The sequence below is a fragment of the Elgaria multicarinata genome, chromosome 4, assembly GCF_023053635.1.
Source record: "Elgaria multicarinata webbii isolate HBS135686 ecotype San Diego chromosome 4, rElgMul1.1.pri, whole genome shotgun sequence".
Classification (NCBI taxonomy): domain Eukaryota; kingdom Metazoa; phylum Chordata; class Lepidosauria; order Squamata; family Anguidae; genus Elgaria; species Elgaria multicarinata.
Window position 1 is genome coordinate 104451557 of NC_086174.1, and position 25610 is coordinate 104477166.

The following is a 25610-nucleotide window of genomic DNA, read 5'->3' on the forward strand; positions in this document are numbered from 1 at the left end:
GACTGGGGAAGATGTAGCAGTGGAACTGGATGAGAGTCCTGATTTGGGTGAAGGGGCGATATTCCATCTCTAGAGCTGACACAGTGGGAAGCTTCGCTCCCTATTGCTATGCCTCTTGCAGTATTAATACAATGATGCAATGCAGACTGAGAAAATACAAGAGAAACACTTACTATCACTTTGGGGGCATGTTCACACATCACACTGCTCAATCACTCCCACTCTTAAGTGGCTAAACAAACCATAGACCTTCTGTGCAAACTGGGAACTCTCCCGACAAGCCTGCCATAAGCCAACAACAAACTACGTGGTTGGGCATGAGCTCTCGTAAACCCTGGCTTCCTTATGCCTGAACCGGTCATGGTGTTCCTTAATTCTTCTGTTGTAAAATGTTCTAAAGTCATCTGCAAGCATCAATTTCTTTTCTGTGTGTGAGTAGCTCCTATGTGCACGCTCACATGCCACACAACTTCAGCTACACATGTGGAAAGGTGGTGGGATGAGAATGGGCAAGCTCATAACATTCATCAAGGACTGATACATTTTTAGTACTTATCTGTGAGGCTGCTGTTGCTAATAGATGAATTACATCTTCAGAACCAGTATCCATATCATTAGTCATGTGCTGGTTCTTTTGCTGCCTGCATCTCTTTGTAGTTATAGATAGAAATTTATCATGAGAACTTTTATCCTAGTTTTATAATTCATGAAAGAACAGAATGTGCTGAACTTGTACTATGGAAAATTATTTATTACTTCCAAAACAGAATTAAATACCAGTAGTGTACTGGAACAACTAAGAGATTGCTGCTCACAGATACTCAAAACATTTGCCCAAAGCACATAAGAAATTCATCAGATATGCCAAGCCTAGGACTTGGCTTTTTATCAACTATATTGGAAACTGAATTAAGCTTGTTTTTCTAATCTAGGTTCTTACTCTGTTTAAAACCAGATAGATGTGTAAGAAGATCAAATAAATAAACATACACATACACATTTTATATTATTTTTCAAATCTGGTTCTTGTTGATTCATGTTCTGCTGCTCAATTCAATGCAGTAAATATAATTAGATTGCTTGTAATATATGAATGAGATGCTATCCTTCTGCTAAGGCCACATAGAGATCGCTTTATTTAAATGTTCATCCAAGTGCCTTACTGGAAGATCTTTTGCGAGGGAATGCAGTGAGAACAAACAATAGAGATGGACGTTTTGGCAGTTAGCTTAAGCACCTCATATAGTTTTACCGTTTTCAACGTCTCAGGAGACGAGGGTAATATCTCTGCTGACAAGTTAGATTTTTTTTTAATAAGAAGTAAAAGCTATGGGAGTGATCATGGAACTGGATTGCTCTGATCATAAAGTCACATAAACATTTAACTCAGCCTTCCTCAACCTGGGGCGCTCCAGATGTGTTGGACTACAACTCCCAGAATGCCCCAGCCAGCTGGGAGGTGCAGTCCAACACATCTGGAGCGCTCCAGGTTGAGGAAGGCTGATTTAACTGAAGAGATTAACACCTGTTTAAGGACAGCCACCTTGTTTGCATGATCCAAACATCCCACCACTCCTATCATTTTTACATGGTTACATATCAAGCACACCATACTCATAACTGCCCTGCGCTGAGAGTCAAACTCCCACTTAGCAAAATTTCAAGCCACGAGATGCCGTGGGCCTCATCCTTTTGAACCCAATGAGAGAAGCCAGTGAAGGACAGTTCTGAGCGTGGAACGCTCCGGAGATGCAGGGCACTTGAGACAAGCAGGCCGTGAGCAGAGCTGCCTGGCTCCTTATTTCTCACCTTCATGTAGAAGTATGGATTGTTGAGAGCAGTGTGAAGAGCGACACGCGGGGCAGCGTTCAGATGTTCGCGGAGGGTATTCGCTGCACTGAAATACATCACCTCATGCAATGTCTGCATCTCTGCAGGAGCAAGGTAATTCCTGGAAAAGCACCATGGAGTAAAAAGTGAGAGAGACTGGTATTAACTTGGACGGATCTCAACGCCTCCTACAACTATAAACTTGAGCAAACAGCAAGTGTGTACATTTCACATGGTGCTGTGCTATAGTGTGGCACGGTTACATGCCCTAAATGCAAAAGGTTTTTTTTTAAAAAAAAAAAAAAAACCTAACTTCATTAATAGTCAATTCTTCCCCCTTTCAAAAGTCTGAAGCAAAGAACTCCCCACACACCGCTTGCAATCTCATCTAATGAAAATGGTCAGCAATGAGAAGATTGATAAAATCATCCACTGTAGCTAACAATATTTGCCAAATCTATCCTATTTTCTTATCTCTCAAAAATGTGTTGTCTTCAGTTTTCCCCCTTCTACACATTTGGAGCAATTGTTAAATATATCTCATTAGGTGCTTTTTTTTTAACGACTTTGTTCCAATACCAAATATTGTGGGGTTTTTTCTCCAAATATAGGAGGGCGAATCTCCTACCCTGCACTATAGTTAACTCTTGCCATCTTCTCTGCTTATTTTCCTTTTGTATTGTCTTTTCTAACTTTCCTTCTGTGAAAACTACGTAACACATCCACTCAAGTAATGTTCTTCTCAAAGCCATATTTCTATCCTAGTAGAAGCCAGAGCCAAACTGGGGTGGCTTTAAAACTCTGTTTCAAATTATATCCTGGGCCTCTGCCCAACTATTGGGGAACACTCCCTTTCACTCATACCACAGCCTACCCCCAGGGTTCACCAACTCTCTGTGTAGCTTCTTTGGGGTGTGGGTGGGTGGGCCTTCGAGGGCCTATTTTGAGGCGAAAGGGACAGGAAAGTCTACTTCTACCCACCCAGCTGCACGTGCCTAAATCTATATTTTCTATATAGCTGAATATATAGGCTTGGTTCAGATGTAACAGTTTGTTAAACTGGGAATGAGCCATGTGAGTGCAGACTCCTTCCCTCCTTTTGGTTGCCTTAAATGAATACTTCCAGGGTTTGTTAAATCACATCTTCCAGTAATGTCTGAACTGGGAAAATGGGGTTTAAGTAATCCCTACAGACCAGAATATCAAATCAGAATGAAAGCTTTGATATTGTGATTGTAGGGATCACCTTAAACCACAATTACCCAATTTGGACATTATTGGAAGATGTGATTTAACAAACCCCAGAAGTACTAAATTAAGGTGCATGAGAGAAGGGAGGAGGGAGTTTGCACACACATGGCTTGATCCCAGACCAACCATGATCATGTCTGAACTGATTCCTTATTTACTGTTGCACTAACAAAAAACACTGTACAAAGTTGTGCAACAGTCTTAAAAATAGTACCGCCTTAAGCACTATTTTGTAGTGGAAGGAAGAATATAAATTTAATAAATAAACGAATGAAGAGAAAACAATGCTTACTTCACAAGGCCATCTATAAAGTCAGCAACTTCAAAACGAAGCATTTCAAACTGTGTTAGTTTCTTAAGTCTTCTGGATTCTTTCATCTCCAACAGAGTCTAAAACAAAACAAAGCAGAACAAACCAAAAAGGCATTTCCAAGTTACTAAGATACTTTTAAATCAAGCTACAACCATTGTAACCCCTGAAATCGCTTGACACAGAAAAGCCAGGTTACTCTTTTCTGGTTTTTAAAATGCATCAATTTGTTACACGATTGTATTGCAGCAAAAGCAAGTAAACCTTATGGGTTAAGTCCAGCATCACGCACGAGTGGATTTCCCATTGCTTCCTCCCCCCTGTGCACCTTCCAAATGTGCTCCAGATGCCCCCCCCCCAAACCCTCAGGAACAAATCTGGGAAGAGGTGCAGGAGGTAGAAATGAGGAAGGCTCTGCTGGACAGACAATATCTGATACAATCCTGTTTGTTTTTTATTTGCTTTACGGAACAACCCTGATTTGCAGTTCCACTGGCCGGTGGGTGATCTACAGCTGAGAGAATGGGCCACTGGCAGATCCCAAATTTCTGAGGAACTTGGGTAGCTGCCATTGTTCCTGCTTATGTGATTGCGCTATCTTTGCAGCAAGACTCATTCTAACTTAAGGTTTAGTTATAAAATCAGGGGAAGAAGAGCAGTGCATAATATGTACAGGTATAATCCCACCAATTTTCTCCCTCTCCCTTCTTCAAATAAGCTTAATGAATGCTATCGGTATGAAGTGGTAGCAGATGCCTGAACAAAGGAGATTCCTTATGTTGTGGGCCAGCTGGGAGCCTTTCTCAGACTAGATATTTCTTTTTAATTATGCCTTTCATCCAAGGGACTCTGTGGGATGTACATGGTTCCCCACCATTGTATCCTCACAATACACGTATGAAGGAGATATTGCAAGATATTGACTGGTCAAAGGTCATCCACGAAGAAGGGGCCACAAGTTGCATACTCTTACTTGTATCACTTTGGACAATTTACTTAAACTGAATCTTGAAGCCAGCTTAAGTAGAAATTGCATGAATTTTAATGAGGGCCTGCAGTATTTTGCATTGGAGAAAAGGGACGGGGGTGGGAGAGAGAAAAAGTGCCAAGCAAAACCCAGTCTCTGCTTTCAGAATTAATCATATAATTATCCACTTCTGCATGAGCTGTAACACCTAGATGTTTGGGTAATACAGAATATTCTTTCAAGAACGGGCACGGTAAAGAACAAGTAAGGAAAAGAAACATCATTCTGTCCCCTGCCCATACTGGGCAATCTTCGATAGTAAGGCTACATTGTGTTCCTGCTGGGATTTCTCTCCTTGGCTATTGGTTTGTTTGTTTTTAAATTCCAAAGCTGCTTATTATAGAGGCCCTTTAATTTCACCAGACAATTGACAAAGACTTTTTTTCACAAGACAATGCCCCACTCTTAAGTAGTCTAACCTTTTGAAGATGATAGAGGTCTGTCTTCTTCTGAAGTTCTTTTAGTGAGGATATAGATTTCTCTTGATCATCATTGGTTTCGGCTGTCAGAATAAGAACAGGGCTTGGATTCAGTCACAAAACCCTATAGTTAGTTGCTGCCACTGTTCACCTACGGAGGGAAGGAGAAGGGGCATGCCCTGCATGGAAGAGGGCTAACACTGCGTTCAATCAAGGCTTGTGCTCAGTGGAGTTCAACTAACACTGGAGGATGGGGACCAGGTGGAGAAAACTGTTTAGTTTTCCCCGTTGGCTTGGAACGCTCTTCCAGAGAATCTACGAACTACAAGTTCCATCTTAGATTTTAAAACGCGTTTGAAAACTCAACTGTTTTCCATAGCTTTTGGTATTTTAGCCTGATTTACTGTTGTCATTGCTATGATTATTCCCTTATTTCTGTTTTGTGTAACCCCTTCCCCCCTTTATATGTTTTAATGTGATTTTAGACTGTAAGCCTCTAGGCAGGATATTGCTGTTTTATTTGTATATTCTGTACAGCACCAAGTACATTGTTGGTGCTAAATAAATCATTATCATCATCATCATCATCATCATCATCATCATCATCATCATCATCCTCCCCTGCTGTTCTGGAGGGCAGGGGAACTGAACAATGTGGGAGGTGATGCTGGGCGCTGCGGGAGGAAATTACGCTGCCCTGCCTTCCTCCTCCTCCTCCTCCAGGCGGGATGCCTCTGCTGGATCCTCCCACACACACACACACACAAATGGAAGAGGCCGTTCTGTTCATGGAGGGGCAAGGCTGGGTCCAGTCCAATATGTGTTTAGGAAGTTTCAGGCCCCTTCCATCCCTCCCCCAACCCTATCAGCTTCCTGCATTCAAACAGGACAAGATTAAGAACTTGCTTGAAGAAGAAAAAGAAGAGATAAGATGCAGAAAGACTGTGAAATCCCTCTGCATCACTTAATCCCATATTAAGTCTTACTGGGCACATTCTCAGAACTGAACAGCTCAGCTCCACTGGCTTCCACAGAGCTTTCATTTTTTGTTTTTAAAACCACACAGACCCTTCTTGTTCATTGCCCTTCCTCCTCCACTGCTCATATGCAAAATCTTCCGATAGCAAAGAGGCTTATTTCCTATTGCCTCAAGCCAGTAGAGATTTACTGAATTAAAAGTACACAAATAAAAATAAACCAGAGCTCAACTGCAGCTTCTTGATCCATTTTTGTCTGAGTTCTACCTATTCCTGTTGATGGCATGAATAATATGGTTTTCTTCAAATTCTTCACATATCCCCAAATTTGTAATACTATTCTCACATCTCTGAGCCCTTAACTATGAGGTTTCAGCATTAAGCTCTTTAATATATTTAAAACTCATGTTTGCTGATTGCTTAATTCATGTAATCTTCCCACATAACCAAGATTTCTTATAACTCAAAGTAATCCTGTCTTCTGGTCTGCACATCACTCTTTGATGAGTTACAGGCAGAGAAGAGCCACTGGGGATCAACAAATCCACTTCTTGCACTTCTTGAGGCTGTATTTCACCTAACCAGGCTTATTTCTCATCTCTGAGCTGGCGGAGTTTGAAATGGGGGAAGGTTTGAAAAAGGAGAACTGGCAAGCAAGGGAAGGGGTTATGCTCGCATTCTGAATAGCTGATTTACCCCCACACAGCAGCATAACAAGGCAAACATGAGTCTGGGAGTCGCAGGCTTGCCTTGTAAGGTTTAGTTAGAGCCTCACAAAATTCCCTTAGATATGCCAGAAAGTGTCTCATGCACTCAGAATAACATCCTTTCAATTCACTTTCTGATCTGGCATTCATATTTCAGTCTTGTACACAGCTCAAGCTTTTATGTTGAACTGACTAGCATTAGCAAAAAAAAAGAAAAGAAAAAAACATTTAACTAGTTAGGCAAAGGCCATTATACAACTTAAAAAATGCCAATTAAAATGCAGCCCATTAACCCATCCTCCCACCCCAACCTTAAATATAGTTAAAAACTGAAAATAATGCTTCCAAGGATGCAGGAAGTAAATCCGGCAGACTGCTAAATAACTTAAATCGTTTTTGACATACGTAAAACTTGTGACAGACACGTCTTGGACAAAATAATCAAACTAATTATCTGTACACATTCTGCAGTCACTATAAAGGTGCATTAACAAGTTGCTTTACTGGATATATTTGAGTTTTCCCACAGCTGCTGACTGGTGTGTGTGTGTGTGTTTGTCACAATAACTGTTCATACATTTTCATCATCAGTATACTGGATCACTGGCACTGTTAGCTCTGGGCAGAATTCTGAGGATCACTCATGGAAGCCTCCACTGGATCAAAGAGCCTTCTGTCAGCAGAGGGGGACACAACTGATCCAACCTGCAGTCTTTATCGCCATCAACTATCCCTGCTCACCATTCTATTGTCTAAGAAACCTTAAGCAACCAACTATGACAAAAAGTCCAAGAATCCTCCTGCCTGTCAATAATTTCTTCTCAAAAAGCCACTTTTTACAAGAGAGCTCTATATATTGGGGTTACTTTCCAAGCTGATGGATCTCTTCTGTAAGAATGGTGATTGTGGGTAATGGTGAAATGTAAATTTCTAACACAAGCTGTCAGGTTAAGTAAATACCTTCAGGATTTCTAAGTCGGCCCAAGAACTCCTCCATTTTTTCTGAAGGGTTTCCAAGATGTTTTGCAGGAAAGGATGCAAGAATCGCTATACATTTTTCAAGAATGGCCACCAACTCATCCTTGGCCAACATCCTGAAATGAAACAGTCCAACATCATTAACAGCTTCTTAGAGATATAGGGGGGAAAACACGTGCAGGAGCACTTAGCAGGATTACATTTTATTCTGTGCATTTGTCTACCCTTTTGCAAAGGCAGAGAAATGTTGAGGGAAATCATTTTCAATGTATCGGGTTTTGGTTTTTTGGGTCACCTAAGACTACTTATTTAGAAAAAAAACATTTTTAAGGCTGCGATCCTATACACACTTATCTGAGAATTACTCCCATTGAACTCAATAAGAATTACTTCTGAGTAGACATGCGTTGGATTGCACTGTAAACCATTTTAAATGTATATCTACATAACTCACTATACTATTTCCCAGATAGTTGGCGTTATAAAACAGTGGACCATTTCTGATGGACTGCTGAGAGCTCAGATAACCCTTAATTAATTAGAATGAAAATGTCACTTGAAATGTTACTTGAAAATGTCACTAATATACCTCTTTTCAAGCTGTAAAATAAATATATTGTTCACAAATATATCTGACAACTCTAGGCGCAGCATGCAGACATCACTTGATTTCTCAGTTCCCAATGGCAATCAACTAAGTCAATGACATCAACCAAGCCCAAAAAGTTGCACATTAAAAAAAAAAACATTTCTGTGCATGCAAAAGGAAAGAGGGGGTGATATATTATTCTTCTAGCATGTCTCATAGAATGCCACTCCAGAGGGTCATCTAATTGTTGGGGTCAGGTTTTCAGGGGGCACAGTAGTGCTGCCTCTAGGATCGGATGGTGAAAGCCAATATGCATGCGTAGCCCTTTGAGTCCTGGCCATCATCTTGAACTAGTAGCATTTTTAATACTGATGTGAATTTGGATTTAAAATTTCCATAAAGATCATAGCCATTCACGAACAAAACTGTTATGAACTGCATAAAAAAGGTGTGCATACTGCAGCAGCATGATCTACAATTTGCCCTTACTTAAAGTGCAAGAAAAATACACTACTTGAAAAACAGATATGCCACATTCCAGGATGCAAAATGAATATGATTTGGTGCAAAATGGAAGGAATGAATCAAATCAGTGCCACTTTGGCTTTAATTGCCATTTATCACTTACAAAGCACATAACAGTCCAATTCTGAATCTGCTCTGTTACTAAAAATCCATTCATTCAAATTCAGGTTTATGTCAATGAAGCACATTAGGGATTACTTGTTTATATTAGAATAAAATCTTTACTCAATTACAAACTGATAAAAATATGTTAAGGCATATGCTATAACAGAATCATGTTTTCTAATGTTTATTCCTTATTTCATAAGACATGTGCCTTTCTGGGACACATGACTTATTCACCTCATACTGAGTCTGTGCTGGCACCTATCTTCTCCTTGGTTCATTTCAGAACCCATAATTTCTTGTTGGGTTGTGAATTGTGGGCTGTGAGTTCAGACAACACAGCAACCCACAGTTCAATAACCCACAGTTCAACAACAACCCGTACTCATCTTTGAGTGTGGGTTATCGTGTTGTGTGAACCCAGTCAAAAGGGTTGGGTGTGATATAATACCAGGCGCTTGGGGAGATCAAGGGCACACGCCTCTAAAGGCTTAAAATTGAAATACTCTCAAAAGCTGAATATTTTGAGAGGAAAGCACACACAATGAGAAACAGAGCTGGTGTAGTGAACAGGGTGTCAGATTTGGGACCAGGGAGACCCAGGTTCAAATCCCCAGTTCTTACCCCAATCAATCTTTTACAGCCTAACTTACTTCACAGGGTTATTCACAACATAAAATGTGGGAGGGAGCTGCCTTGAACTCCTTGAAGAAAGTGGTGGAGGATAAAAATGGAATAAGGCATAATGAACAGATTCAAGAGCTGAATGGTTTCCTCAAAGGTCTACTTAGCATGAATGAAAAATTAGAGTCTGGCTCTGTATTCTGGCTGGCAACCCCACTATAAAGGATAGAAATGTAAATTAAAAACATCCATTTTATTTACAAGAAACAATGTGGGCAGTTACAAAAAAGCTTCCTGTTTGGCAACATTTTTAAGGGCCCCAAGTCCCTGAATAGCAGATGGAGGCATTTTACATATCTAAAAGACAAGAAGGAAATAGAAAGGAGGCTACCTCACCAGCTGAATGGCTGACTCATATTCTTCAGTTTCCCACACTCTCTTCTCCAAACATGCACAGTACAACTCTCTGATCTGTAACAGGGAAAAGAACATTTTACAAACAGAAAATTGACTGAAATTTGCATTTCTTGGTTTACAATTGAAAGGGCGAAGTTATTGCAGAACAGTTTTCCAGAAGAGCTCAACGGGCCTGTTCGCACATCATGACAAGCTACAGTGGGCTAATTAACAGTTGAGGCTTTGTGACACATGTCGGACAACGTTTTGAATACACCAGATGTGGTGGGGGCCTCCCCTGCCCATGGCTTGCATATTCAAAATGGTGGCTGGTGCGCAGTCGCAAAGCCTCAGGTATTAATTCATCCACAGTGGTTTAGCATAATGTGTCAACTAGGTTAATGAGTTCTCATAAGTTGCGAGAAGATGAGGTTGATCCTGAATGAGTGAGAGAACTGTGGGTTTACAGAAATGGATTTGTGTTTTAGGGCTCAGTCCTCATCTGTGCCACATTTGCAGGTTCTTAGGTAAGTCACTTGTCTTTTAGCCTCAACTTTCCTTCCGTGAAAAGGGTTTCTGTTGTTACAGAAACTGTGGGCTCAAAAGACTAGTTTTGTATTCTGGGGCTCAGACCCACCTCTGGGACAGTGGGGGAAGATTCCCGCCAAAAACATGCCCAGTTATAGAAGATTCTGGAAGCAAGGTTCTGCGCAGAGCCCATATGTGTGATGCACAGAGACCACAAAGAAGAACTTAATGGTGATTGGCCATATTGAAGACAGAGTGAAGCAGGAGGACTGCAAGAAGAGTTTAAGACGTCAACACAATAAATAGAAAATATATGTACACACTTGTTTGCCTAACGGATACTTTGGAAGAGAAGATGTAACAGCATGAAGGCACTGCAGAACTGGGAAATAATTTTCATGGTAAGTATGCAAATCTTGCAGCAATCCCTGTGCTGCTTCCTAAAAAGATAAAGGGAAAATCCTGATTAGTCTATTACTCACTACATCAGTTAATAGAGAGCCACAGTACTACTGTTCAGTTACAATACAATTCGATAGATAGATAGATAGATAGATAGATAGATAGATAGATAGATAGATATTCATAAGTAAATCCCACCGAATTCAATGGAATTTACTTCCAGGTAAGTTTAAAGGATTGCAGCCTTCAGACTCATGCTGAAAGGCCAAGAATCTCTTTTAAAAAAATAAATTCCTTGTCCTCAAGAGAATAACCTCAAAAATGTACCAGTAGTGACAAAAGCAAAACGAGAAATAGAATAAATCCCAAAGATATTATGAATTCAAATCTAATGGTTTCTAAATACTAGCCAGTAATTATGATCCTCACAGATGAGACAGACTACAGCGTGTTCCCTTGTAAACTCCCCAGACTTTGGCTTTTACTGCTATCAGTGGAAGCATCTCATTTTTTCCAATCTACCATTTTAACAGATTAGAGCTTTGTTGAACTCTTGGTGTACTGAAGGGCATTGTGTGAATAATTGTTAAACTAAACAGGGAGTAAATTTGCCTTACTTGACTATTCTATAAGAAATGGCAGGGCTTGTGGCCAAGCTTGCACAAGTGGATGTCCACTTACGTAAGCTGCCCCTACTAGTTTGGGGTTATTCCCACTCCTGCTGCAGCCCTTTACACCACATCTCAGGCCTTTCTTGAGTGCTTCTGACCCTTGGGAGAGATGGTGTGTGCACGCGCACGTGTGCACAAGGAATTGCACTGGCATGGAAGGGACAGGAAAGCCCCACTGTGTGAGCAGATTTCCACTTGCATTAGTGTGGACTTGTGTGGAAGGCAGTTCCTTTAACAAACTGGGGCTTTTCTATGTCTTGCAAAAAATGCAATCCTTCCCACAACCTGAAAGTCTCACCTGAAAGTTAGGAGGAGCAACCAGATAAAATTCCCTGCTCCTGACTGCAAAGTGGGCATAGATATGCCTTCTGCTTGCACACAGAGATCCAAGCATTGATTAAAGAAACAGCAAAAGAACTGGAAGTGGTTTCTTATGGGGTAAAATACCAGACAATTGTATATTTTATGCCTAATCTACCTTTGCTGCTGCGCTAAGCTTCGGCTATTGGGCGGTATAAAAATGTAATAAATAAATAAATAAACTACTAAAGTAGGATCCAATCCTTTCTTTAGGCTGGTAAGGAAAGGCTGTCATCTATATTTAATCACAGAATTAGTCTAGCACTTTCAGCCTACTGGAAAACCTTGACAACAGAGTTTTAACATGTGATGCATGCCTTTTAATTCTGATGGGGGTTCAAAGAGATGTTCTTTTTACCTTCCAAAATGCGGGCTCTGGAAACTCGGAAGGGGAGGCAGGAGGACTGGAAGATTGTTAGTACAATACACAGGTTGGCCAGACAAAATAGGATCTTGTTACAAGGTAGCTTCTGTGAGCAGTACTGACTCCATTTTGAAGCGACCCAAAACCCCACCTACAGACTGAGAGCATTCAGAGAAGGCCTAGGTCAAGTAACCATTTCCTGATAGACTTCTTCAAATGCATTCCCCAGAGACAAAGGTAGGGGTAAAACTAAGCAGAATATGAATGCTGGATGGCAGGAGTCATACCTGGTCATACACATGCTAATGTAGCCCTGTTGCTGAACTCCAGGCTGCATCAAGTACAGCCATCATCCCAAATCACCCTCTTTTGTTCCCATAGCAAGTAGATCTTTAGATTAGATTACACTACAAAAAAAAAAACCCTCAAGTTAGGGGGAAGAAAAAGGCTAGCTCTCTCTCTCTCTCAAGAGGGAGAAAACACAGGGCTTAGGACACATTTCAGCTTGCGAGAGCAAGCTGCCATGAGTGAGTGCTTTGCCTGGCTGTATTCTTTTCCTCTTCACCTAAGACCAGGAGTTGCAACACTCCCCAGTACTGGTCTACAGGAAAGGGCTGCAGCCCAAGGAAAGGTATACTGCCTTTAAAGATTCCCTCTACTCTTTCCCCTGCTGTCTCTGTGTGTATGCTCTTAAGTCTCAAAAAGTCTATTTTTCATTATTGAAACTGCTTCTAAGCTTCTACTTGCTCAGCTAATTTCCCCAAAACTAGCTTGTGCCTTTGTATTTGTTTCAACTTCAATAAATGTGCCATTGTGGCATTATCCCCTTCAGTGCTGTAAGTTTCTTGAGTAAGAATCGCCTTACTTAGCCACAGACGCTCTATTGCCAATGTCAAAAGATTCCTTATAAGCGGGTGTAAGTCTTATTAGAACATGTGCAAGTTTGTACACGGGTCTAATGAGAGCACATCACGTAACAATCTCCTTGGGGTGGAAATATTTAAAATGGAGATTGGGAATGAACGTTTGGAGAGCCAAAGTTACCAGGTCGGTGAAAAGTTACTTTAGCATGGGTCACCAGCACAAGTGAAGAACTAAATATTTTGTGAATTCATTTCCAAATTAATTCAAAACAATAATTATATATAGTGACAAATCCAGCATGGAAGGCTTCTTGCCTATGAAGAAGATGCACACACAGAACTATTATTTATATTCTGCCATTATTACAAAGCGCATAACACACTCCATTGATAGGCAATAGAAAGCTTATAATGAATAAAACATAGTATCATTTGTCATAAGTTGCAGAGGCAAGAAAAGGACAGGCCCTAGAGAGAAAAAGAGAGGTTTCTCCTAGTCCAATAACCAGACAAGTCTAAAAGTTTCTGACTCCTAGCAGATGGAGAGGACAGCATTCTCAACTTTGGATGCTTCTAAATGTACTAAAAGAGCAGCTTTAAAATGAAAACAATGGGTAGATGGATTTTAAATGGCTAAACACATAAAGATCCATTAGCGTTAAGCTACTGACGCTGAGGCTATAAGCATTGCCTCTGAAAGAGCATGCCGAGGTTTTAAACATCTAAAAAAAAATCCAAATCTTTCATAGCAAATCATGAACAGAGGGATCGTGTTGAATAATTCCCCAGATTGTTAGGGCTAAATTGAATGTTTTTAGGGTGTTTTTAGGATGTTTTAACAATGCATATTATGTTTTAATTGAGTTTAATGTATTTTATATTTACTGTTGTTCCCCACTTCAATCAAAATGCAGAGGCGGGTAAGAAATAAATTTAGTAGTAGTAGTAGTAATGAATAAATCCCAAATTACTTTTGCTTGAACGTATTCCTAGTATTTCTGTTTAAATAATTTAAACAGATTAACAACATCCTGTAGTAACTTGGTTTTCATGATAGTCTTAGCTCAACTCAAGCAAGCTGTGCCCTGTGTGTAGCTTAACAGGTCTGAAGTTAAACCTCATCTCCTGGTAGCTGACAGATCAGAAGCTGAACATTTTCTCCTGCCTAGAATAGGCCTCATTGTTCTTTCTAGAAAGATTAACAAATGAAAAGTATGTGCACAGATAGTTGAGCCCTTAATGCCTCACCATGTATAGGGAATAACAAACTACATAAATCTTTGGCAGGGCCAGAAGACTTAGTACCATAATAAAACAAGCCGGCAAAAAATTATTGTAATTCATAGATGAAGACGCTGGTGTTCTGAGGAGACAGTGCATTTGTTCTATTCTAGCAGAATTATCTAATCAGACGTTATAACTTCCCATCACCCAAAATTCACTTTGGAGATCTTCACTCACACACAGAGATATTTAAGAAGGAAATCCATTTTGTGTCAGTTCCCCTAAATTTAGTCGATACATTTGACAGATAATTTTGTGCTGTGGTCTTGCATTTGATAGCGCTGGGATGTTTCTGACAGGGTTTTCCATTGTTCAACGGCTGTTATAACTCCGAAATAAAATGTGACAATTCCCAAAGAAGGACGATTTAATTCAGCTTTATGAAAGCCTTATCTAAGTTAGAAAAATGCAGCACTGAATCATTGGTATTTTTACTGCTATTTTTTTGCTACTCGATCTTTCTGCAGCTGACATTTCTAGCAGATCAAGATGAACTCGAGTCTCCATACACTTACGAAGAGGCTGATCTTTCAAAAACTAATCCTTCACTTCCTAAGACAGCAGAGCAGCATTTGAATGCACATGAGATTTAAATATTTTTGGAGATTCTGCTTCAGTTTGGGTGGGTTGTTTTTTCTTCCGCTTCATTTATAATTTTTTGTTTGACAGAGGAAAGGTGAAAAATCTGGAAAAGGTCACATCAGAAATAGACATGCTAGTGAGACCAAGCTCCCAGGAGCCAGTAATTTATTTATCCCTCAATATCCAGTTTACTTTGCTAAGGTTGGATCCAGGAATTGCTGTCCACAAGAGGGACCTAACATGAGAGCAAGGGCTCTACTGACGCATGGCTTGTAGCAGAGTTGTTTTAGGGTGGTTTGTTCTCAGGGCAGCTTGTTATGACGGCCAAATCCGGCAGGGCAGCTCTTCACAATCTCACTAGTGTCACCGCCATTCTCCCTCCAATTTATTTATTTATTTACATAGAAATCTTGAAGAAAGAACACTGGAGCATCCCGAACATGTTCAGATTTTTGTTGTTGTTTTGGTCCTATGCAAGAATGCAGGAGTGAGTGTCCACTGCTAGGAATTTTATGTAATTTCCCCCTCTGTTTTACTGCTGTGCCTTGAAATTTGTGCAATTTTCCTCTTAGTTTTTCTGTTAGGGGTTTCGACATCATGCTAAGCTACCCTGCAACCATGTATGATAACAACCCACTGTGGCTTAGCATGACATGCAAACCAGGTTATTCTGCCTCTGGATGTTTCTTATCTGTCTGTCTCTAGGACTACCTTTGCCACCCATCTTATACACTAATTTCTTTCCCTGCCTATTATTGAAATACCAAGTATGCACCTTACTATGGCATGATGTGCACTTCTTCACTTAAGCCATGTTTCAGAATCATATGTCACGGCTGGTAAAATATAGTGACTGGACTATGGGCAGAATCCATTGCCCCCTGTCCCTCAAGTGGGGCCCACTGCTACTTCCATTCTGTGAGCAGCCCGCCTCGCTAATCACATTGCATAAATGGCACCCACTGCTTGCAGAACAGAGATTAAGCGCTTCTGAGGGCAAGCCCCGAAATGAGCAGAAATGCTCACTGCTGGAACACACAGGTTGGTGGAGCTCACTTATGTAAGCTCTGCCAGCCTGCCCCATTCCAGAAATAAGCATTTCCACTCATTTCAGGCTGCCTCTGAAAGAACTAAATGTCTGCTCCGCAAGTGGTGGGCATGGCTTGCAGAAGGGAATTGGAGGGGCTGGCAGCTTGCCGGCTGTCTCTACTGGATATTGCTCATATATCTCTTTGAACTGCAGTTGTTCTGCAGAACTTTGTTCTGCAGTTTTTAGTTTTCAGGTGCACAGATTGTAAAATGTTACTTCTTTTGAAGGCCACAATAAAGAGAGAAAACAGAACACAAAGTTCAGTTACTCGCAGTTCCTAATTTTACATAACACTGGCTCAGTTCAGACAACACGTTTCTCAACGGTGGTTTTAGAACTCCACGGTAGAGTTTTTACACCACTGTTGAGAAATGTGTTGTCTGGCGGGAAAACTCCATGCAACAGTGGAGGTTTTTTTGGAAAACACTCCACGCAAAATATCCACGCTGTGCAGAGGAGAATTCCTGCACAACCATTGTGTTGCATGTTGTATGGCAGGCTCCGTGGAATTTCTTAATGCGTTGAGTTGACTTTTCCCACTGGCTTCAGAGTTCTTTGGCAAGAGCAGTGAAAGGATGAAGTGCCGCTCTAGGGATTGTTTTTTTCGCAGCAATGCCTGATGGGATACCATCGGGAGGACTGCGGGAGGAGAAGGGCAGAGGAACTGTCAATCAAACATCATGAAGGATTTTACTCAACTCCACAGTAGCCCACAGTCACACAACGGTGGAGTTAGAACATGCTGTGTGGGGAGTGTCCCCTAAAAGCTCAAACGTTGAGTTTCACACTGCATTGACTAACATGTTGTCTGAACTGAGCCACTGTCATACATTCCCTCTAATTCTCAAAACCTTTTCAGTCTACTTATCAAAATGTCCTTCTCTGTTCGTACACCTATTTAGGATACGTGTTTCCAGATGGCATGGCCAGAATTCAATGAAGCAACTACATCCTTTTAAAAAAAACCAAAAAACCAAAGAAACAAATAGAGTTTCATTTTCTCATATATTTTTAAAGCAAATCTGTATTTATTTATTTCAGACCACAGATATTATTTTCATTCCTCTCAGTGACTGACTGACGTCAGTTAAATTCCCAGTGACAGATATAAACAGTTTAGGGTTAGCACTGAGGTATACATGCTACTAATAGAAATCGTATTTGTCCCCCACCCTTCCCCATGGGAACACAGAGCAGCCTACCAGATTATTCCATTTTTATCCTCATAATAAAACTTTAAAGTAATTTAGGTTCAGTGACAGCACCTAGTCTACAATCACTATGTGAGCTCTGTGGTCTCCACAGTTCACGTCTAGCACTCTACTATACCACAATCCATCAAGTATTCTCCAACACAGAATTTTGCTTGTGCACAATTCATATTAATCATTTAGCTTGAAAACTCAGTGGTGAGATAGACAAATAGAACACTTTTCTAAGTAAGTATACCAGAGCTAGAATTTAATTACTTGCTTAAGAAAAGTAGAATACAAATGCTTTACAAATAAAATGGACCAGACACAATTTGAATTTCTGATTTAGGTTCACATTATTGAATGAGTAATATAAAAGACTGAAACAGAACATAATTATTCTGCAACATTATATTGCTTTACACAGAAATATTAAATTTATGTGGAATACTTAATATAACAGATTGTTAAAATCTTAATGTTTACCTTTAAACATTCATCATCTGTCAGCAGAACAGTCTGCTTGTTTGATACCTGACTTTCCACAAACCTGAAGGGGAGAAAAAAACTAGTTTCAAAAAATGCAAAAGTGTACAATGTTGTTTCAAAAAGTGCTTTCTTCAGGAAATCACTCAATTACGGTATTTTGGAACTTCAGGAATCTTCCAGTTTTCTATTAGGTGAGTGGCTTCTCAAAATGATAGCTTATTGGGAGCATAACTTTGTGATTATTTTCTTAATTTATATTTACTAGACTCTCTTAGGTTTTGCTCAACCGAAAATGATTTGACAAAGGCCAGAATTTTTAACAGCAGTGACAAGCTCAGAGTGGAGAACAAAGGCGAGAAATAGAAGTTGAGTTCAGTTGCTATCTGGAAGGCACATAAAGACCCAACCTTGGACCACTGAAAATCCTGCCAAAGGCACTTCTCCGTTTCATGCTGCTATGAAGTCAAATCGGTTTTCAGTTTAAAACGCAGCTAGCCTCTTCAGCACTGGAAATGGTTGCAGCAAATATCTTAATGTGCGCATGCACAATCCGTCCCTCAGACATGGATCGATCCAGTGGAATTTGGCCATTTTCTGGAAACAAGATTCCATGCCAGGTTCCAGAGTCCACTCTGCACAGTACACATGCAGCCTCACAACCTTACATGAAATCATATACAACTACACCATTCACTTATTATATTATTATTATTATTATTATTATTGCATTTATATCCCACCTTTTTTTCCTCCAATGAACCCAAGGCAGTGTACATCCTCCTCTCCATTTTATCCTCACAACAACAAACCTGTGAGGTAGGTTGGGCTGAGAGTTTGTGACTGGCCCAACGTCACCCAGTGGGTTTCCATGGCTGTGTGGGGACTAGAATCCAGATCTCCCTAAGCAACTTAGCCACTACACCACACTGGCTCCCATATTCGTTATGCAAGACTGAACTTCACAAGAATTTCAGCAAAAGATGGGCATGTGTACAATAGCTAATTTTAGTTTTTTACCTTCTAAAAGATGGCAGTCTTCGAATATTTTCACACTGACTGTGTGATAAAAAATTTACTCTCTTCTTAGCTTCTTCCAGCTCACAGCACAGCACACTGAGTGGGTGGGAATAAAAATGCTCCAAAAGAGACAGCTGTAGAAACAAGGTTTTTAAAATATATGACTCTGAGATTTTAAAGTGGTTTGTTGTTCAAAACAAAACAAATTTCATCAGCTCAGAAAAACAAGTCTATGATGCTGTATTAGTATTATGAAACTGAAACCATATATTTCAATATGGCTGTAAATTAGGTCACAGAATCACTTGCTTCCTTAAAAGGAAACTTAATTAAGGATTTTTCAAAGGCCAATAACCAACACTTTTGCTTTTTCACTCCTCACCCACACCCCAAGTGATATGTAACCAATGCCACTGGTAATCAAAATTATTTACTCAGAACACTAAAACATCTAGGATTGGATCCAGAGTTTTTATTCCATCGGTATAAGTGTCCCCAAGTGGATTTCCAGTCAGAATGCTCCTGTTAGCAGTAAAGGAAGGGGCCAAGGAGATTTTGGTCAATTCCTCCTCCTTCTGCAACCCTGGTGCCGTCCTTTCCTACTGTTCTGGGGGATACCCCAGCATTCCGGAGCAGGGGGACAGGGGGAAAACTAGTAGCGATTGCCTCTTCCCCCCTTCTTCCAGTGGAAAATCTCCACTGGATCGAAAGACTCCCAATTATGGAAGGAGCTCTGCTGTCCACAGGTGGCTTATGCTGGATCCAAGACTTAAGTTAGTAACAGAATACATTTTTTAATATGCAACAAGCTGATTATTAAACCAGCCCATTAATGTGTATACAATTGATTACAAAATGGATCACAAGTCTGTAGAATATTCACTGAAACTGCTATGCTACAGAACAGAAGCACATATCACCCTGACAGTGTAATTTTGCTGAAAGACTGTTCTATAGATCCATTCTTTTAACAGCTTGCAAAATTTATCATTCCACAAAAATATTTCCTACTATACCCTATCACTCTCTTCTGACTGAGATTAATCCTCCAAACCGCTGCTGTTGCATTTTAATCCTATGAAACTGTAGAAATTGTATCCTAACAACCTGTCCTAGGTGCAAAAGCTTCATTAGCCACATGGAGCTCTGTTGCCTGCAGCAACTTCTCATTTGTTTAACTGCAGGGAGCCGAGCCAACAGCCACATGCACCATTCACTTGCAAGTGCAGACCTGCTGCCTCCATTTAAATAAGCGGGGCTCCCTTTGTGGACAAGAGAAAAACCAGAGTTACTTGCTTTGTTTTTGTTTTCTACTTTGTGTTTTATTTTACTGGCGAACAGATCCAGATTTGCACAGGATGTATACAGTTGTATACAGTGAAGCTTCAAGCAAAGTTCTGCAGTGGGACACAATTGTGCTCACTCCATCTGAACGAGGCCATGGCCACTGGCCCCTCTAGGCACGGGCCCTGTCATGATGCATCCCCATAGCCCCCTGGGAATGTGGTCTGCTCACTCTATCCCTCTGGGGTATGTGTGACAGCAGCTGGGAAGAGGCAGGTATATAACTCTATCCTTTAGACTACGCCCTCCTGGCATAAAACCATGTCAACAGCAAAACTATGGGCTCGTTAGGAAAGACTTGAAGATGGTACTGCAGGCTTCAAGCATATCTGAGTTTTAAAATCCAAATAACCCTGAGGTGCACACTCCTAGGTGCCCTTAGCATGCATGCCAAGTTTCAAATGTACAGGTTTCACTATCTTGGAGCATTGGAGCTAAAAGTCAGATAGACACATACCCTCTTTTATTATTACAGAAGACCGCATTTGGGTGAAATGGAACTAATGCCCTTCTATTGACAGCCATTCCTCCTCTCCACTGCACCCCCATGCTCCCCAAAATCTGCTCGGGGGGGGGGGGGCTGGGAAACCCTTTGGAGTGGATTTGGAGGGTATGGGAACTGCAAGGGGGAGAAAACGAACGGAACATTTTTATTGCATGAGTGGAAATCTGCTTGCGCAACTTTAGATGCAATTTTTTAATTATAATTTATTGTATTTGTATTGTTGTTGTTAGCCTCGTTGAGCACCATTCGGTGGAAAGTCAAGATATAAACTGAACAAATAATGTTCTGCATGTGCACTGGAGTCCATGCAGGGCCCTGGAGTGGGTAAGTGTGCAGGAATGGATGGTCTTAAGGTTAATGCTATCATAAAAAGATACTTCAGTTTGATGTGGGCACAGCAAATAGGGACTTTTGGATTGTGGCACTACAAGTCCTCATCACTGCTTACCTGAAATCCCTTGATGAAGTTCTGAACCGAGAAATCATGGTATAAAAATAGGTTTATTAGCACTTGCAGAACTTTCTCACTAAGTTTAAAGGGAAATTGGCTTGTCAGAAGTAGCTGAAGTAGAGAAAAGTACAGATTAACACATTTTTTTCTTTTTGAAATATGTTTACATATATTATGACAATCCTTTTCAATCAGTTTTCTGTTTTCTATGGAATCCTAGAATTTTCCTGAAGTTTATGGGAATTTCTCAATTTATTCAGTAATGGCAGGTATGCTTTTCTGAATTCTTTCACTATCTCTTTTCATTCTGTACAGTTAGGTTCCCACCCCACCCCCAAGCAAACTCTGCATTTATATGGGGTAAATGGAGAGGCCAAACCCATGTAAATCAAGTGTGTGTGTCCTGGAATATGGCCCAGAAGCAGGGCAGGGATGGGGAACCTCCAGCCCAAGAGCTCCTTCCACAGACCCCACCCCTTCCCCCTCCAGCCAAGATAGAAAACACATGCTCTTATCTCCAGTCATTGCTCAGAGTTAAGAGCAGGGATTTGTCTGTTGAGTAATGAAAAATAGCCTTTTTTCATCACAGTGCAGGGAAACAGGGCATTTGAAGGCATTTAAACTTTAAATACCCTACTCTTTAAAGACATTTAGAATATAAAGAGCAAGGCATTTAAAGCAGTCCTGTAAGGAGGTGTGGGATCCAGAAGCTTGTTTCAAAAGTACGTTTCTGTGGCTTATTTCTGAGAAGACATGAACAGAACTGAGCTGTGCTTTGTATGCCTGAAACCTGATGTAATTGCACTTACTCTTGAGCAGACATGCATAGAATTGAGCTATGATTTGCAGGCTTGCTGGGAAAATCACCAAAATGGTATAAATTACATCTGGCCCTACACACTTTGCTTTGTCCTCACCTCTGCTGGAATGCAGCCCCCAAGACCCTCCCTAAATTGGAATTTGGCCCCTGGACTGAAATTTGTCTGCCATTGAACTCCTGGGGTTCAATGGCAGACAAATCAATGGAAAAAATATTCCCTTGAAGTAGAAAGTTTGGAAAACATATCAAAAGAAATATATGGAGCAAATTATTATATAGTTCAATTAACAAAAATAGCTATATCTAAAATTGTATACTTTATTTAAATATCTAGCTTGCTCCATCCCAAAGTCTCAGGAGGAACAACTACTGGTATAATGTAGTCAAAAATTAAGGATTTTAATTTTGAAGGGAAGGGACTTAGGCAAGTGCTGAATTCTCCCACCAAACCAATGCACTCTATTAAACTGCCCTTTTAAAAATGAATCAAAACATTTATTAACACACACACCCTTGAACTTTTCAGATTATCAATAATTTGATGGGTTTGAAGTAAAAGATTAGCACAAATAATAATTATATTTATTTCCTTGCTTTTAATATTTCATGTAAAATGCCTTTCATATAGCCATTATAATCAATACCACTAAACATCAGGCTTGTTACCATGTTCTATATACTGATTCTACAGCTGTTTGATCCACTGATGTTCAGTGTAATGTGTAAGCTGCCAATTAAAATCAGCAATGTGACCCCACAGCTCCACAGAAGTCATCTATTTAAAAAAACCAAAACTGTTGTTTTCAGCAACCGATAGTTTGACTTTTACCACATGCATTTCATAAAACAAACATTTCCCTTTCTAATTAATAAAGGCAGTTACCTTGTCAATTACTTTAGTCAAGTGCTCTTTGCAAGAAAGAGACTGGAAGAGTTCTATACATAACAAAGAGGAAACCGAGTGAGGAAGTAACTTGTGGATGATCATTGGAGAGGTGGCAATTCCAAAAACCAGCACCAGCGGGAATTCATGTATACAATGACTAAGGTGCAGGGGAGAAGGGGAAAAAACAAAGAGGGGGGAAAAGTGAGATTTCTATGTAACAATCAGAGGGCAATACATTTCAACCCTATGTTTGTTAGCTTGAAAACAAGCTAGATACAACATTTTGGGTGCTCTGTAGTCATCCAGACACCATTTTGTTTTGTAAAGTAAAAAAGAAAAGAAAAAAGAAAGGAAGATAATTTCTTCATTTGCTTTTGGGTTCCCTGGCAGACTGTGGCCTGTGAGGGTTCTGGGAGGTGAAAGTAGCATCCGGCCTTCCCAAAGCTGTCTATCCCTACTATAGCCCCCAGCCTATAATTTAAACTTCATAGGCAAAACGGAGTCACCCCAGCTTGCATTTGAACTTATTACAAAAGGGTTTTTTAAAAGCCAACGTGAGTAAAAGTTAACAATTAATTTCCTACAGAGATTGGACGGGAACATTTGTAATCTCCTGTCATTACCTGCTGATATTTATGAAGTCTTGCAGAACTTTGGTTGTGAAACTTTCCATGTCCTTGAAAATAACAATAACTGGAGGAGACTCCCAATGTCTGGATGAGAATGTCCTTTTTTTGCATGAAGTTTCAGTATCAATTTTCTTTAAAACATCGTGCGTATGTTGAAAAATAAGTTGAGAAAAGAGAAGAGTTAGCCTCTTGCTCCAGGGCATGGTCTAAGCCTTTCTGAATCTAATCATGGAAGACTGCCTTGAGTTCCATCATGGAAGAAAGACTGGATATGAAGGTAATCACTCAATCAAATGGAAAACTGGCAAAGTAACGAACAAAACCCCTTTTAGAAAAAGACTGCATCTTCTGTTAAGGTTGGTACTGTAATTGTATTCCTGCACAGCAACAAAAAAAGGATTTGGCCTTGCAGAGAAAGAAAGACCACCTCCTCTATTTCTAAACTGTGATGTCCATGTTTTGACATTCCAGGATCCTAAAGGGGAGTGGGAGGTGGGGTGAGGATAAGGTAAGAGAGGGACTCTCTCTACCAACAGCAGAGTCTCCTTACCCTGCAGAAAAAATGTGTTTATGTGAATGTGGAAATACCTCCATACCCTGCCTCCGAAAGGGTTAAAAACGTGTACTTCCCTCTTGCACCGGGGAACATCCCCAGCAGCACAAGACAGCATGCAGGGATTAGACCAGAACCTGGGCTCAGAGAACCTGGGATGGCTGAGTTGGTTAGCAAATGTAGCTAGCTTGCCACTTAACTGATACAAGGAGCTGCCCAATTCCCCTCCCGCCCCCAATCACCTCAAAGTTGAAAGCTCAGCCTTCTTTTCCCCGTAGGGCTCATCATGGGTCATTTAACCCATGATGAGCCATTGTGCTGCCTGTTCTTTTACAAGTGCACCAGAGTGGATTTTCACTTTTCAAATACATGTAGCCTTGTCATGACAATTTCCTTGTATGTTTCAGCTGTCAAGGGGAGGGGAAGTGAAGGAGGTAACATACAAGGAAATTGACAAGGTTAGACTGCATATAGGCTAAGTGGCCTGTAGAAAGAACAGTAAGAGAAAGGAGGGACCCAGTAGCACAATTCAGAAACATTGAAAAAGGGTGGTGGGGGGGTGCAAATAGAGTAACTGCACTAACAGTGTGGGTAGGGGGACAATTTCTCCCCCTTGGCAATGTAATACTCTCACTTTTAAGTGCTGAACTGACACTTCTTAGTGTCCTCCTCCCATTCAACACTCCCCTGAATCTCCAGCCAGTCCACACACACCCCAAATCAAAAAATTATGAACATATTTGCATACTCCTGAAGCACCTATTATTATTATTTTAAAAAAGCCGGTGAATGAGTGACGGTCCCTCCAAAGTGCCATTTGGACATTGGTGGAGGAGCGATCTCTGGCAACGGAGGCAGCACCTACAAGATTGCAAAGAGCGGCACAGGCTTTTTTTTTGCCATTCTTGCCAAGTAGCTCTGTAGCTAATCTCAGCAGCCCAGGATAAAATCGCTCTCCCTGGTTCAGATACAACAACCCATCATGGGTATAAACAACCCTACAACAAGCCTTGGGTTCTCAGAGTGGCTTGCTCATGAAAATTAAGCCACCCTGCAAAAAATGCGCTGGGTTTGGATGACATGACAACCTACCATGGCTGGCTGCCCAGGGTGAGTTGTCGCATTGTGAAAACCTCGTCAATATTTGTCTTCATGCCTTACTATCCATCCCTTACTTCTTTTGCCTTACTATCCATGCCTCAAAGAAAGCTATTTGGCCACTTAGGGCAAAGTAGGGAGAACTCTGGAGTGGGTATTAGATCTGGAAAACACTTCTGCTGCATAAATTGGCAATTCTGAAGCTTACCTTGGTTGTGTTCCTATACCATGCAGTAAGAGAAGCCACAGAGCAGCGTATCCTATTTGGGGAGATCTTGGAAGATACTTCTTCTTCTTCTTCATATGAGTCCACATCAACATGGCAGTCCATCAGTTGAATCATCATCTTCTGCAGAAGGTGTTTTATGCCTTCACAACACAGATATAACCACACATATTTGAAGAGATAACCAGAAGGCCATGGTTGTGTGCAGTATTTTGAAAGAAAGATATTCCTCAGTATTATCTGAGAAATTATGTTTTACATATGGATCTCCCAAACTAAACAAACAATACTGAACCAAGCCAATCCAAAGCCTACACCAGTGGAAAAACAAATTCTTCAACAGGAATTGTTCAAATGAAGTACAATTGGCTTATTAGGCATAACTGAAAACATTATAAACTCAGGGTAGAATCTATGCTTTGTATGTAAAAGGTTCAAGTGGCGGTACTTCTAGTTAAAGATCTCAAGCAGCAAAGCAGGGGAAAGTAGAGGTGCTTAATATGTAACTAGAGCACCT

At 40.6% G+C, this 25610-nt stretch overlaps 1 protein-coding gene across 1 annotated transcript in view; it reads right to left on the reverse strand.

Moving 5' to 3' along the window:
* ORC3 (origin recognition complex subunit 3) overlaps positions 1 to 25610 on the reverse strand; it is a 46092-nt gene that overhangs the window by 3937 nt on the left and 16545 nt on the right. Inside the window, exons 6-17 of the mRNA XM_063124893.1 lie at positions 25076 to 25236; positions 23211 to 23347; positions 22585 to 22744; positions 20879 to 20992; positions 18582 to 18715; positions 17562 to 17625; positions 10590 to 10706; positions 9734 to 9813; positions 7482 to 7615; positions 4838 to 4920; positions 3374 to 3471; positions 1810 to 1951 (exon numbers count right to left, since the gene is read on the reverse strand). Of these exons, the coding sequence (XP_062980963.1) occupies positions 1810 to 1951; positions 3374 to 3471; positions 4838 to 4920; positions 7482 to 7615; positions 9734 to 9813; positions 10590 to 10706; positions 17562 to 17625; positions 18582 to 18715; positions 20879 to 20992; positions 22585 to 22744; positions 23211 to 23347; positions 25076 to 25236 (1424 nt within the window). The remainder of the gene's footprint in view (positions 1 to 1809; positions 1952 to 3373; positions 3472 to 4837; positions 4921 to 7481; positions 7616 to 9733; positions 9814 to 10589; positions 10707 to 17561; positions 17626 to 18581; positions 18716 to 20878; positions 20993 to 22584; positions 22745 to 23210; positions 23348 to 25075; positions 25237 to 25610) is intronic.